We start from the raw sequence: 14,924 nt of genomic DNA on the forward strand, positions 1-14,924 counted from the left end.
CGAGAACCATGATTCGCACAACCAACTCCAACATGATCTCATTGAGCATCAGTGGCAACTCTATTGGGGGAGATAGATCCTCATTTATATGCATTTCTATTCGTGTGAGATTTGAACAATTTGATGTTGTAATAATTATTTGAATTTGAACATTTCTTGTAATGAAGACTATTGTTGTCTTGTGACTTGCTTTTTAGACCATTTGTATATTTGCACGTTGAATTTATATTAAGATTTCATCCAGTTGATATCATTGAAATGTGTAATTTGTTTGATGATATGCAAATTTTACAGCCTGTTTGCGGGATTTGTTCCGCCGGAGCACTCGCCGCACATTAAAAATGATTTACGGACACCCTTATACGCGTTTTGCGGGCTGCCCGGTTGCAGGATGTGCTAGAGATGCTCTAGCTCCAAGCAACAAAATCTGGCATATCATTCGAGAGTGCCTTTCATACTGATGTCCGTGCCTACTGATTTCTCTCCGGCCCCTTAGACTTGTAACCTCTAGCATTTTTCTTTGTAACACCAGGCCTCCATGAGTGGAGGACAAGCGGCGGGCTGGCGCGAAAGCTTGTAGATGTTAAAGCAGGAGCAGGGGGGCAATAGAAGAACATTGCTCGCTAGAGGGCATTCACCGAATAGAATGCTCTTCGAAACACAGGAAAGAAGAAAATTGTATTGATTGAAATGTCCACTTCCCGTAATATAATAGCGTTTTTGACACTATATGGGATGGAGGGAGTATTTTTCAGTTCTACAACAAACCATCTCATTTGCTTCAGTGACACTAGATTTCTTCATATAGATGTGCAGTGCAGGTATTGGCAGGTATTGGAAGAGTGTTGAATGCAAGACACAAAAGAACTTTTCCACGAGAATCCTTTAAAACTCGTGTAAATTCCTTCGTCCCAAATGTCTCAGTACTCCCCAGTACTATTGCCTCTGTCAAGAAAACACTCGTCTACTTCTGTATCCTGGACGGATCAGAATGCTCATACCCTAACAGGGCTCATCTACAAACAAGATGGATCTGATCGAGCGTCACTCGCATCCCAAATCGAGATAAACAAAACATCGACTCACGACAACCACTGTGGAAATAAAGTTACACATTTTGTCTACTTGGCAGCTGACATCAGAGCGGGGCCCAGAAAGCTCCAATGTGCAGTTGCACCAACGTGAGAACATCCCGAAAGTGGCATATAATACATCTCTTCTATCCTCTCTAAATATTATTACAGTCAAGTTTGACAATCACACTAAATCATCTAAGACAACTTAGAGGAACAATCAATTAAAGCCTTGTAAATCTCCACGTGTGCTTATTACCCGCATACTGGTGTAGCATGTCAACGATAAACTAGTTTGTTTCTGATAACTTAAAGATCCTCATTCAGCGTCCAATCTAGCATTGCACAACATCATTACTCGGCAGCTACCTCTTCTGGTGCCAATAAAATAGCCGCCAGTTGATGCAAATGTCATGGCACACCTCTGGCTGGCTTCAGCGCAACATGCCAGCACCACGTAGCTGGCATACGCCAAAACTGGAAGAATAGAAATAGCTGTGACATGCTATTATAGGTAAGCACCAGATTTGGGCGTTGAAGAGGCGTCGCAACTTGGCTCAACAGGTTCTTCTCTAGCACTCAATTGGGTATAGCCAACCCCACAATCAAGCCAGAAGGTTCAAAGAAGAATTATGGCTGGGCTGACCATGTCTTGTCCTTCAGGAGGAAACAATACATCATAAGTACATCCAGAATTATCTTAGTTAAATATGTTTTGCTATGCAAACTTTTCAAACATGCCCGAATCAACTATTGTATCAGAAAGTACAATTTTACGAATTGTTTGAAAATTTCTGTTTAACTCAAAAGATCAGGCGATGTAACTGAATATAATCTTCAGAAGCACTCATCCAAGATGAAAAGCCCTGCTGCAGTATATCAAATCTTGACTCTATGGCTCGGTAACTCAATTCTCGAAACGAGGAAAACATATAAAGAAAGATAGCGTCACATAAATCATACCGAGAAAAATATTCTGATTATTGGTAACATAATTCTGGCAAACTCATGTATTTGAAGAAATAAACACTTTTCTTTTTGCCAAGATGCCCAAATCAACTTCAAATGAAAGGATCATAAAAATGTTCAAGAAATACATGCTCCAGGCAATTCACAAAGCTAACCAGAATAATATCCAGCCAAAGAGGATACCAGGATCAGGATGGGGTGATATGCCGGCGAACAAGAAAGTTGGCTAAGAAACAACCCAAGATTTACATGTTTGGAACTTCAGGTTATATTTGATAGTTTACTATTAGATAATATATATACAGATCAGGAGCAATTTAACGTTTTAAGCAATATAAATTCAACTTAAAACTATTATCTCAAATCCATTTTGAAGAGATTGATTTTGCCAACTGGAAGTTGAGTTTGCGATTATTTGAATTATTATAAGTTGGCATTGGGATTGTAGTTACTTGAACAAATAAAGAATGGGAATACCTAGAATTCACAAACTCACTTGCCAGCTGTTGCTTGGAATTAAAGCATAGTGTTCTCATGTTTCTTCTGACCCAAAGTGAAGCCGAATAAATTCCATAGTATAACTTAACTGCATTAGGTGGCATGGGATTCTTCATTATTCGCCTCTATTTATCAGAAAGACAAGTTTTTTTTTGATACAAGAAAAGCAAATAAAAATGACATCTACTACATGACAAGAAAAAAATATTATCTCCACAAACAACTTCTGCGGGCTAGAGCTATATTACCTTGGAAATTTTTTAGGAAGCGATCTCGTCCTTTCATAACCAACTTTGGAAACATTCTTTGCATCATCATCTGACACCTGTTCAGCATTGCTGTCACTCTCCTCTTTTTCTTCTCGCCTCTGCTTTGCTTGTTGTCTTGATTCAGGCTTCCAGGATGCCTTGGCAAGTGACTTGCCAAGCAAAACAGCAATATTTGTTGCCATTTCCTCAGCTTTCTGCACATGAGGAAAGTTATCTTCCTCAAAATGGTGTGACAGCCACAAATACATCGACAGGACCTGGTGCTTCGTCTCAAGATCCAGCAGTTCAGTGTCATTCCTTGCCGAACCCTTCGGCATTCCCATCGCAATGCTAACACGACGGCTCTGGCTATAATGAGTAGCAAATCTCAAAAGATGGTACATGGCTTTTGGATCCCTTATATTAACTGGCGCGAAACAAAAATTGTAGCGATCCTTGAGGGAGAGACCCTGGACCCTCTCGAGCATATTAGCAACCTTCTTGATACTATCCTGCTGGCACATGAAGTATGTCTTGTCGATGCGGCAATTGTCACGGAACTTATCCAACAAGTCAGAGAAAGTGAGGTTGGGGAACTGACTGGCAAACATTTCCACTTGTTCGAAGCAAGGAAAAAGACCAATTTTTTGTGCCTCCTCAAACGGCTGTTGCAGGCACTGAATTAAATAATCCAAATCATCCAACAAGAAAGTGGTTGTGAGTCCATCTGGATAAACACTTCCCCTCCGACCAGCACGCCCAGCTATCTGCTTTACCTGTGAAGCAGCAACAGGTACCATCTTGTCCCCGTTGTACTTGGACAAGCTATAGAACACAACCCTCCTAATGTTAAGGTTCAGACCCATACCAACCGCATCACTCGCTACAAGAACATCATACTCATTATCCTGTTCGTTGAACAATGTTGCTTGCTGGCGCCTTGTCTCCGGTGGCAAAGCTCCATATATGACGCAACACTTGTGCTTCGTAAACTTCTCAATTGCCAGCTTCACCTCAAATATCTCTCTGCGTGAGAACGCAACAACGCAATCACCAGAGCGAACATTCTTGAGGTCTCCAAGTAGCGACTTGGCCTCGACAACAAGTGGCTTGAACCGCTCATACTGATGCACCTCCAAATCATCTCCAGTATCTGCGCAGACCTTACTAACAATCTTGAGCACACTAGGGTCACCACAGAGATGTATCTCATCTGCCTTGATCCCAAGAACAGCACGTGACCACGCATAGCCCCTGACAGGGTCAGCCATCATCTGTATCTCATCAACCACGGCGACTTCGTAGAGCTCCTCCGTGGACAGCATCTCAATAGTGCAAGCAACATGGTTGGAGAAGGGAACTTCCTTTATCTCCTGGCCAGTGCGGAGGGTGCAGTAGACACCGAGTGCATTGACCTTATCGAATACCTCCATGGCGAGGAGCCGGAGCGGGCTGCAGTACACACCGGACTTGGCGGCGCTGAAGCGTGCGAGTGCGTTGTGCGTCTTGCCGCTGTTGGTGGGCCCGCAATGGTACACCACCCGCCGGCGCATGGCGCGGGCGAAGGGGTACCAGGTGTGCGGCGCCGTGAGGTCGGCCGCAGCCATGACGGACTTGTTCTGCCTCAACTGATCCGCATGGTAGTTGAGACAGTACTCGGCGAAGGCCGGGAGGAGGAGGGCGTGCGCGTCCTCGCCCGGGAGAGAAAGGAGCCGCTCGGCGGATTCTTGGGAGAGGCGCGAAGGGATGAAGTGGCGGAAGTGCCGAGCGTACGTGGGAAACTCTGAGGAGGGGATGTAGAGCGCGAGGACCTGGTCGGCAATGGCGGGATCCTTGGCGAAGCGGCGGGTGAGGGCCACCACGTCGTCCCACGTGGCCTTCGGGAGGCGCGACGAGCCCGTCGCAGGCTCGGTGGTGGAGAGCTCGCGCCATAGCTGCTTCGGGTCCAGCGGCGGCAGCTTCCGATCAGGGTCAGCGGGTGCGTCAGACGAAAGGAAGCGATGTTGGGATGGGAGCCATGGGGATGGAGATTGGGGGGCAGGGCGGTGGAGGTGGGAGAAGGTGGGGAGGAGAAGGCGGCGGTACGGCGATGAGGTGGTGCGGCGGATAAGCGAGGCGGCGATGGCGGCGGCCATGGGTCCGTTTGGGTTACGAGACGGCGGCGGCCGGCGGCATGGGGTGGAAGAGGGGAAGAGGGGAAGCGGCGCGCGACAGGCGGGCGGCCCCGATCAGGATCCTGGGCCAAAGTGGGCTCGAAGCGGACGGCGGGGAGATAGGTGGGCTTCAAACGAACCACGTCGCGGGGCGCTGACTGCGTGGAGAATGTGATGATTGATTTTACCCTAAAATAACTTGCTCAAAAAGAAAGCATCTACCGGTCTACCCTAAAAAAACGAATCTACTGATTATAGCAAGACATCTAAAAATTTCAAAAAATGAATAAATCATGATATCCAAAAGTAAAACAATTTTAGGTACCACCACCAACAACAACAAAGTCTTTAATCCCAAATAAGTTAGGATAGGTTAGAGGTGAAACTCATAAGATCTCGCAACCAACTCATGGATCTGACACATGGATAGCAAGCTTCCACGCACCCCTGTCCATAGCTAGCTCTTTGGTGGTACTCCAATCCTTCAGGTCTCTTTTAACGGACTCCTCACATGTCAAATTCGGTCTACCCCTCCTTCTTTTGACATTCTCCGCATGCTTTAGCCGTCCGCTATGCACTGGAGTTTCTGGAGGCCTGCGCTGAATATGCTCAAACCATTTTAGACGATGTTAGACAAGCTTCTTTTCAATTGGTGCTACCCCAATTCTATCTCGTATATCATCATTCCGGACTCTCGATCCTTCCTCGTGTGGCCACACATTTATCTCAACATACACATCTCCGCCACGCCTAACTATTGAACATGTCGCCTTTTAGTCAGCCAACACTCAGCGCCATACAACATTACGTGTCGAACCACCGTCTTGTAGAACTTGCCTTTTAGCTTTTGTGGCACTCTCTTGTCACAGAGAATGCCAGAAGCTTGGCGCCACTTCATCCATCCGGCTTTGATTCGATGGTTCACATCTTCATCAATACCCCCATCCTCCTGCAGCATTGACCCCAAATACCGAAAGGTGTCCTTCTGAGGCACCACCTAGCCATCAAGGCTAACCTCCTCCTCCTCCTCACACCTAGCAGTACTGAAACCGCACAACATGTACTCGGTTTTAGTTCTACTAAGTCTAAACCCTTTCGATTCCAAGGTTTGTCTCCATAACTCTAACTTCCTATTTACCCCCATTTGATTATCGTCAACTAGCACCACATCATCCGCAAAGAGCATACACCATGGGATGTCTCCTTGTATATCCCTTGTGACCTCATCCATCACCAATGCAAAAAGATAAGGGCTCAAAGCTGACCCCTGATGCAGTCCTATCTTAATCGGGAAGTCATCAGTGTCGACATCACTTGTTCGAACACTTGTCACAATATTATCGTACATTTCCTTGATGAGGGTAATGTACTTTGCTGGGACTTTGTGTTTCTCCAAGTCCCACCACATGACATTCTGCGGTATCTTATCATAGGCCTTCTCCAAGTCAATGAACACCATATGCAAGTCCTTCTTTTGCTCCCTATATCTCTCCATAAGTTGTTGTACCAAGAAAATGGCTTCCATGGTCAACCTCCCAGGCATGCAACCAAACTGATTTTTGGTCACCTTGGCATTCTTCTTAAGCGGTGCTCAATGACTCTCTCACATAGCTTCATTGTATGGCTCATCAGCTTAATTCCATGGTAGTTAGTACAACTCTGAACATTGTGACGCCCCCGATTCAATTGTACACTAATCATACACGCAAATGTGTACGATCAAGATCAGGGACTCACGGGAAGATATCACAACACAACTCTAGACACAAATAAAATAATACAAGCTTTATATTACAAGCCAGGGGCCTCGAGGGCTCGAATACAAGCTCGATACACAAGATTCGGCGGAAGCAACAATATCTTAGTACAGACATAAGTTAAACAAGGATGCCTTAATTAAGAAGGCTAGCACAAAAGCAACGCGATCGAAGAGGCAAGGCCTCCTGCCTGGGACCTCCTAACTACTCCTGGTCTTCGACGGCCTCCATGTAGCAGTATCCGTCGGCGGTGGCATCTGGCTCCAGGGATCCACCATCTGGTTGCATCAACCGGAAATGAGAAAGAAGGGGGAAAAGGGGTAGCAAAGCGACCGTGAGTACTCATCCAAAGTACTCGCAAGCATCAGATCTATACTAAGTATGCATTGGTATCAAATGGAAGGTTTGTATATGTGGACTGAACTGCAGAATGCCAGAATAGAGGGGGAAGGCCTAGCCTATCAAAGACTAGCATCTTCACGCAGCTCCAAGCATCTTGCAGCATGTAGAAGAGTAAAAAGTAGCATTTTAATATTTAACAAGCATGTTGTAACATCAACGCCCAGAGATCCTTCCTCGATTCCCTGCGAGAAAGCCATCTCGGGGCCACATATCCATCACATATCTCAAGTATCCATTTCTAGTTATATAAGATCAGGATATAAGTCTGAACGTCCATTACCGTGGACACGGTATTTGTAGGACCTTGAAGTATGTCTAGAGGGGGGTGATTAGACTACTTGACCAATTAAAAACTTAACCTTTTCCCAATTTTAGTCTTTGGCAGATTTTAGCTATCTTAGCACAAGTCAAGCAATCTTCACACAATTCAAGCAAGCATGCAAAGAGTATATGAGCAGCGGAAGCATGCAACTTGCAAGAATGTAAAGGGAAGGGTTTGGAGATTTCAAACGCAATTTGGAGACACGGTGATTTTTGAGCCGTGGTTCCGATAGGTGGTGCTATCATACATCCACGTTGATGGAGACTTCAACCCACGAAGGGTAACGGTTGCGCGAGTCCACGGAGGGCTCCACCCAAGAAGGGTCCATGAAGAAGCAACCTTGTCTATCCCACCATGGCTGTCTCCCACGAAGGACTTGCCTCACTAGCGGTAGATCTTCACGAAGTAGGCGATCTCCTTGCCCTTACAAACTCCTTGGTTCAACTCCACAATCTTGTCGGAGGCTCCCAAGTGATACCTAGCCAATCTAGGAGACACCACTCTCCAAGAAGTAACAAATGGTGTGTTGATGATGAACTCCTTGCTCTTGTGCTTCAAATGATAGTCTCCCCAACACTCAACTCTATCTCACAGGATTTGGATCTGGTGGAAAGAAGATTTGAGTGGAAAGAAACTTGGGGAAGGCTAGAGATCAAGATTCATATGGTACGAATGGAATATCTTGGCCTTAACACATGAGTAGGTAGTTCTCTCTCAGAAATGGTAAGTTGGAAGTGTAGGTTTGTTCTGATGGCTCTCTCCACGAATGAAGAGGAGGTGGAGGGGTATATATAGCCTCCACACAAAATCTAACCGTTACACACAATTTACCAATCTCGGTGGGATCAAATCAACAAACTCGGCCGGACTGATTCAGTAAACCTAGTGACCGTTAGTGATTTTGGTGGGACCGACATGCAACTCGATGGGACCGATATGGTTAGGGTTAGGACATAACGTAATCTTGGTGAGACCGATTACACAAACTTGGTGAGACCGATTTTGGTAATTAGCTAACCAGAGAGTTGGTCAGGTAAACTCGGTGGGACCGATTCGCTCTTTTCGGTGAGACCGATTTTGGTAATTAGCTAACCAGAGAGTTGGTCAGGTAAACTCGGTGGGACCGATTCGCTCTTTTCGGTGAGACCGAAATGTTACGAAAAGGAAACAGAGAGTTTACATTGCAATCTCAGTGGGACCGATCCTCACTTCGATTAGACCGAAACGTTACGAAGGGAAACAGAGAGATTACAATCCCATCTCGGTGAGACCGAGATCCCTATCGGTGAGACCGATTTGCCTATTGTTTGTGGCAGTGGCTATGACATCTGAACTCGGTGGCGCCGGATAGAAAGAATCGGTGGGGCCGAGTTTGACTTTAGGTTTAGGTCATATGTGGATATGAGGAAGTAGTTGAGGGTTTTTGGAGCATATCACTAAGCACTTGAAGCAAGAAACTCATTAAGAAACACCTCATCCCTCCTTGATAGTATTGGCTTTTCCTATAGACTCAATGTGATCTTGGATCACTAAAATATAAAATGAAGAGTCTTGAGCTTTTGAGCTTGAGCCAATCCTTTTATCCTTTTGAGGGATCCACTTTCGTCATCCATGCCATGCCATTCATTGAGCTTTCCTGAAATATTTGTCTTGGAATAGTATTAGCTCAATGAGCTATATGTTGTTATGAATTACCAAAACCACCTAGGGATAGTTGCACTTTCAATCTCCCCCTTTTTGGTAATTGATGACAACATATAGATCAAAGCTTCGACAAATGATAATAAGATTGAAAAACATCATCGCTTTGAGAAGTGTGTGATAAGCAAGAGCTCCCCCTAAATTTGTGCATGGTTTAAGATTTGCTTTGGACTGCAAATGCACAAGGAATTAGGCTCATGGGTTACTCTTCCATGTCACATACATCTTGGTGGAGCGCTCAAAATAATAGAGATTGAATACATGCACTCATCACCAAGCAAAGTGAATGATCATACAAAGATAAATGAGATAATATCATCCAACAAGCATAAGTGTAGCTTATGATCAAACACATGATCATCAATGTCTCACAGATAATAGCATAGTATCTCAAGCAAGCAAAAGCATACAAAGTTCAACCACGAAGACAAGAGAGAACAAAAGCAAACTCTCTCTCTCGAAGCCTATGATCTATACATTTTTCTCCCCCTTTGGCAACAAGTTACCAAAAAGTTCCTAGAAAATGCATAGTACTATTTCGTCTCTCAGGCTTGGTCTTCTGTTGGTGGTGTAGAGATGGCTCCTTGGACGAAGACTTCAGTTGATGTAGATGGAGTTGAAGGAGTTGGTGAAGGAAATATGCCCTAGAGGCAATAATAAAGTTATTATTTATTTCCTCATATCATGATAAATGTTTATTATTCATGCTAGAATTGTATTAACCGGAAACATGATACATGTGTGAATACATAGACAAACATATAGTCAGTAGTATGCCTCTACTTGACTAGCTCATTAATCAAAGATGGTTATGTTTCCTAACCATAGACATGTGTTGTCATTTGATTAATGGGATCACATCATTAGAAGAATGATGTGATTGACATGAACCATTCCGTTAGCCTAGCACTTGATCGTTTAGTATATTGCTATTGCTTTCTTCATGACTTATACATGTTCCTGTAACTATGAGAAATATGCAACTCCCGTTTATCGGAGGAACACTTTGGGTACTACCAAACGTCACAACGTAACTGGGTGATTATAAAGGAGTACTACAGGTGTCTCCGAAGGTACATGTTGAGTTGGCGTATTTCGAGATTAGGTTTTGTCACTCCGATTGTCGGAGAGGTATCTCTGGGCCCTCTCGGTAATGCACATCTTTATAAGCCTTGCAAGCAATGTGACCAAATGAGTTGGTTACGGAATGATGCATTACGGAACGAGTAAAGAGACTTGCCAGTAACGAGATTGAACTAGGTATTGGATACCAACGATCAAATCTCGGGCAAGTAACATACCGATGACAAAGGGAACAACGTATGTTGTTATGCGGTTTGACCGATAAAGATCTTCGTAAAATATGTAGGAACCAATATGGGCATCCAGGTTCCGCTATTGGTTATTGACCGAGAATAGTTCTAGGTCATGTCTACATAATTCTCGAACCCATAGGGTCCGCACGCTTAACGTTATGATGACAGTTTTATTATGAGTTTATAAGTTTTGATGTACCGAAGTTTGTTCGGAGTCCCGGATGTGATCACGGACGTAACGAGGAGTCTCGAAATGGTCGAGACATAAAGATTGATATATTGTAAGCCTATATTTGGACATCGGAATCGTTCCGGGTGAAATCGGCATTTTACCGGAGTACCGGGAGGTTACCGGAACCCCCCGGGGGGTTATTGGGCCTACATGGGCCTCGAGGGAGAAGAGGGAAGGAGGTAGGAGGGGGCCGCGCGCCCCTCCCCTTCCTAGTCCGAATAGGACAAGGGAAGGGGGCGGCGCCCCCCCTTTCCTTCCCCTCTTCCTCCTCTTTCCCCCCTTCTCCTATTCCAACTAGGAAAGAAGGGAGTCCTACTCCCGGTGGGAGTAAGACTCCCCCCTTGGCGCACCCTCCTTGGCCGGCCGCCTCCTCCCCCCTGGCTCCTTTATATACGGGGGCGGGGGGCACCCCATAGACACACAAGTTGATCTATGGATCGTTCCTTAGCCGTGTGCGGTGCCCCCCTCCACCATATTCCACCTTGGTTATATCGTCGCGGAGTTTAGCGAAGCCCTGCGCCGGTAGAGCATCATCATCGTCACCACACCGTCGTGCTGGCGGAACTCATCCCCGAAGCTTTGCTGGATCGGAGCCCGGGGATCGTCATCGAGCTGAACGTGTGCTGAACTCGGAGGTGCCGTACGTTCGGTACTTGGATCGGTCGGATCGTGAAGACGTACGACTACATCAACCGCGTTGTCATAACGCTTCCGCTTAAGGTCTACGAGGGTACATGGACAACACTCTCTCCTCTCGTTGCTATGCCATCACCATGATCTTGCGTGTACGTAGGAAATTTTTTGAAATTACTACGTTCCCCAACAGTGGCATCCGAACCTAGGTTTTATGCGTTGATGTTATATGCACGAGTAGAACACAAGTGAGTTGTGGGCGATACAAGTCATACTGCTTACCGGCATGTCATACTTTGGTTCGGCGGTATTGTGAGATGAAGCGGCCCGGACCGACATTACGCGTACGCTTACGCGAGACTCGTTTCACCGTTGCGAGCACTCGTGCTTAAAGGTGACTGGCGGGTGTCTGTCTCTCTCACTTTAGCTGAATCGAGTGTGGCTACGCCCGGTCCTTGCGAAGGTTAAAACAGCACCAACTTGACAAACTATCGTTGTGGTTTTTATGCGTAGGTAAGAACGGTTCTTGCTAAAGCCCGTAGCAGCCACGTAAAATTTGCAACAACAAAGTAGAGGACATCTAACTTGTTTTTGCAGGGCATGTTGTGATGTGATATGGTCAAGACATGATGCTATATTTTATTGTATGAGATGATCATGTTTTGTAACCGAAGTTATCGGCAACTGGCAGGAGCCATATGGTTGTCGCTTTATTGTATGAAATGCAAACGCCCTGTAATTGCTTTACTTTATCTCTAAGCGGTAGCGATAGTCGTAGAAGCAATAGATGGCGTAACGACAACGATGCTACGATGGAGATCAAGGTGTCGCGCCGGTGACGATGGTGATCACGACGGTGCTTCGAAGATGGAGATCACAAGCACAAGATGATGATGGCCATATCATATCACTTATATTGATTGCATGTGATGTTTATCCTTTATGCATCTTATCTTGCTTTGATTGACGGTAGCATTTTAAGATGATCTCTCACTAATAATCAAGAAGTGTTCTCCCTGAGTATGCACCATTGCGAAAGTTCTTCGTGCTGAGACACCACATGATGATCGGGTGTGATAGGCTCTACGTTCAAATACAACAGGTGCAAAACAGTTGCACACGCGGAATACTCAGGTCATACTTGACGAGCCTAGCATATATAGATATGGCCTCGGAACACGAAGACCGAAAGGTCGAACGTGAATCATATAGTAGATATGATCAACATAGTGATGTTCACCATTGAAACTACTCCATCTCACGTGATGATCGGACATGGTTTAGTTGATTTGGATCACGTAATCACTTAGATGACTAGAGAGATGTCTGTCTAAGTGGGAGTTCTTAAGTAATATGATTAATTGAACTTAAATTTATCATGAACTTAGTACCTGATAGTATTTTGCTTATCTATGTTTGTTTGTAGATAGATGGCTCGTGCTGTTGTTCCGTTGAATTTTAATGCGTTCCTTGAGAAAGCAAAGTTGAAAGATGATGGTAGCAATTACATGGACTGGGTCCGTAACCTGAGGATTATCCTCATTGCTGCATAGAAAAGTTACGTCCTGGAAGCACCGCTGGGTGCCAGGCCTGCTGCTGATGCAACTGACGACGTTAAGAACGTCTGGCAGAGCAAAGCTGATGACTACTCGATAGTTCAGTGTGCCATGCTTTACGGCTTAGAACCGGGTCTTCAACGATGTTTTGAACGTCATGGAGCATATGAGATGTTCCAGGAGTTGAAGTTAATATTTCAAGCAAATGCCCGGATTGAGAGATATGAAGTCTCCAATAAGTTCTATAGCTGCAAGATGGAGGAGAATAGTTCTGTCAGTGAACATATACTCAAAATGTCTGGGTATAATAATCACTTGATTCAACTGGGAGTTAATCTTCCTGATGATAGTGTCATTGACAGAATTCTTCAATCACTGCCACCAAGCTACAAGAGCTTCGTGATGAACTATAATATGCAAGGGATGAACAAGACTATTCCCGAGCTCTTCGCGATGCTAAAAGCCGCGGAGGTAGAAATCAAGAAGGAGCATCAAGTGTTGATGGTTAACAAGACCACCAGTTTCAAGAAAAAGGGCAAAGGGAAGAAGAAGGGGAACTTCAAAAAGAACAGTAAGCAAGTTGCTGCTCAAGAGAAGAAACCCAAGTCTGGACCTAAGCCTGAAACTGAGTGCTTCTACTGCAAGCAGACTGGACACTGGAAGCGGAACTGCCCCAAGTATTTGGCGGATAAGAAGGATGGCAAAGTGAACAAAGGTATATGTGATATACATGTTATTGATGTGTACCTTACTAATGCTCGCAGTAGCACCTGGGTATTTGATACTGGTTCTGTTGCTAATATTTGCAACTCGAAACAGGGACTACGAATTAAGCGAAGATTATCTAAGGACGAGGTGACGATGCGCGTGGGAAATGGTTCCAAAGTCGATGTGATCGCGGTCGGCACGCTACCTCTACATCTACCATCGGGATTAGTTTTAGACCTAAATAATTGTTATTTGGTGCCAGCGTTGAGCATGAACATTATATCTGGATCTTGTTTGATGCGAGACGGTTATCCATTTAAATCAGAGAATAATGGTTGTTCTATTTATATGAGTAATATCTTTTATGGTCATGCACCCTTGAAAAGTGGTCTATTTTTATTGAATCTCGATAGTAGTGATACACATATTCATAGTGTTGAAACCAAAAGATGCAGAGTTGATAATGATAGTGCAACTTATTTGTGGCACTGCCGTTTAGGTCATATCGGTGTAAAGCGCATGAAGAAACTCCATACTGATGGGCTTTTGGAATCACTTGATTATGAATCACTTGGTACTTGCGAACCGTGCCTCATGGGCAAGATGACTAAAACGCCGTTCTCCGGAACTATGGAGCGAGCAACTGATTTGTTGGAAATCATACATACTGATGTTTGTGGTCCAATGAATGTTGAGGCTCGCGGCGGGTATCATTATTTTCTCACCTTCACAGATGATTTGAGCAGATATGGGTATATTTACTTGATGAAACACAAGTCTGAAACATTTGAAAAGTTCAAAGAATTTCAGAGAATGGGAAAATCATCGTAACAAGAAAATAAAATTTCTACGATCTGATCGTGGAGGAGAATATTTGAGTTACGAGTTTGGTCTACACTTGAAACAATGCGGAATAGTTTCGCAACTCACACCACCCGAAACACCACAACGAAATGGTGTGTCCGAACGTCGTAATCGTACTTTACTAGATATGGTGCGATCTATGATGTCTCTTACCGATTTACCGCTATCGTTTTGGGGTTATACTTTAGAGACGGTCGCATTCACGTTAAATAGGGCACCGTCAAAATCCGTTGAGACGACGCCTTATGAACTGTGGTTTGGCAAGAAACCAAAGTTGTCGTTTCTTAAAGTTTGGGGCTGCGATGCTTATGTGAAGAAACTTCAACCAGATAAGCTCGAACCCAAATCGGAGAAATGTGTCTTCATAGGATACCCAAAAGAGACTATTGGGTACACCTTCTATCACAGATCTGAGGGCAAGATTTTCGTTGCTAAAATCGGATCCTTTCTAGAGAAGGAGTTTCTCTCGAAAGAAGTGAGTGGGAGGAAAGT

General features: G+C 44.7%; 1 protein-coding gene across 2 annotated transcripts; it reads right to left on the reverse strand.

Annotated features, from left to right (window-relative positions):
* Positions 1–1,097: 1,097 nt before the first annotated feature.
* On the reverse strand, positions 1,098–5,053 carry LOC123045661 (ATP-dependent RNA helicase SUV3L, mitochondrial). 2 transcript variants are annotated; one of them, XR_006421536.1, is made up of 3 exons: positions 2,789–5,053; positions 2,520–2,628; positions 1,098–1,730 (listed from the first exon to the last, which is right to left on the reverse strand). XR_006421536.1 is itself a non-coding variant. In XM_044468805.1 (2 exons), exons 1-2 carry the CDS (start codon positions 4,921–4,923, stop codon positions 1,679–1,681), a joined length of 2,187 nt encoding a protein of 728 aa, XP_044324740.1. In that variant the 5' UTR covers positions 4,924–5,051; the 3' UTR covers positions 1,098–1,678. The 2 variants fall into 2 exon arrangements, 1 of the variants encoding a protein (XP_044324740.1); XM_044468805.1 differs by lacking the exon at positions 2,520–2,628 and having other exon boundaries at positions 2,789–5,051.
* Between the last annotated feature and the right edge of the window lie 9,871 nt (positions 5,054–14,924).

This window comes from Triticum aestivum, chromosome 2B (assembly GCF_018294505.1).
Source record: "Triticum aestivum cultivar Chinese Spring chromosome 2B, IWGSC CS RefSeq v2.1, whole genome shotgun sequence".
Lineage (NCBI taxonomy): Eukaryota > Viridiplantae > Streptophyta > Magnoliopsida > Poales > Poaceae > Triticum > Triticum aestivum.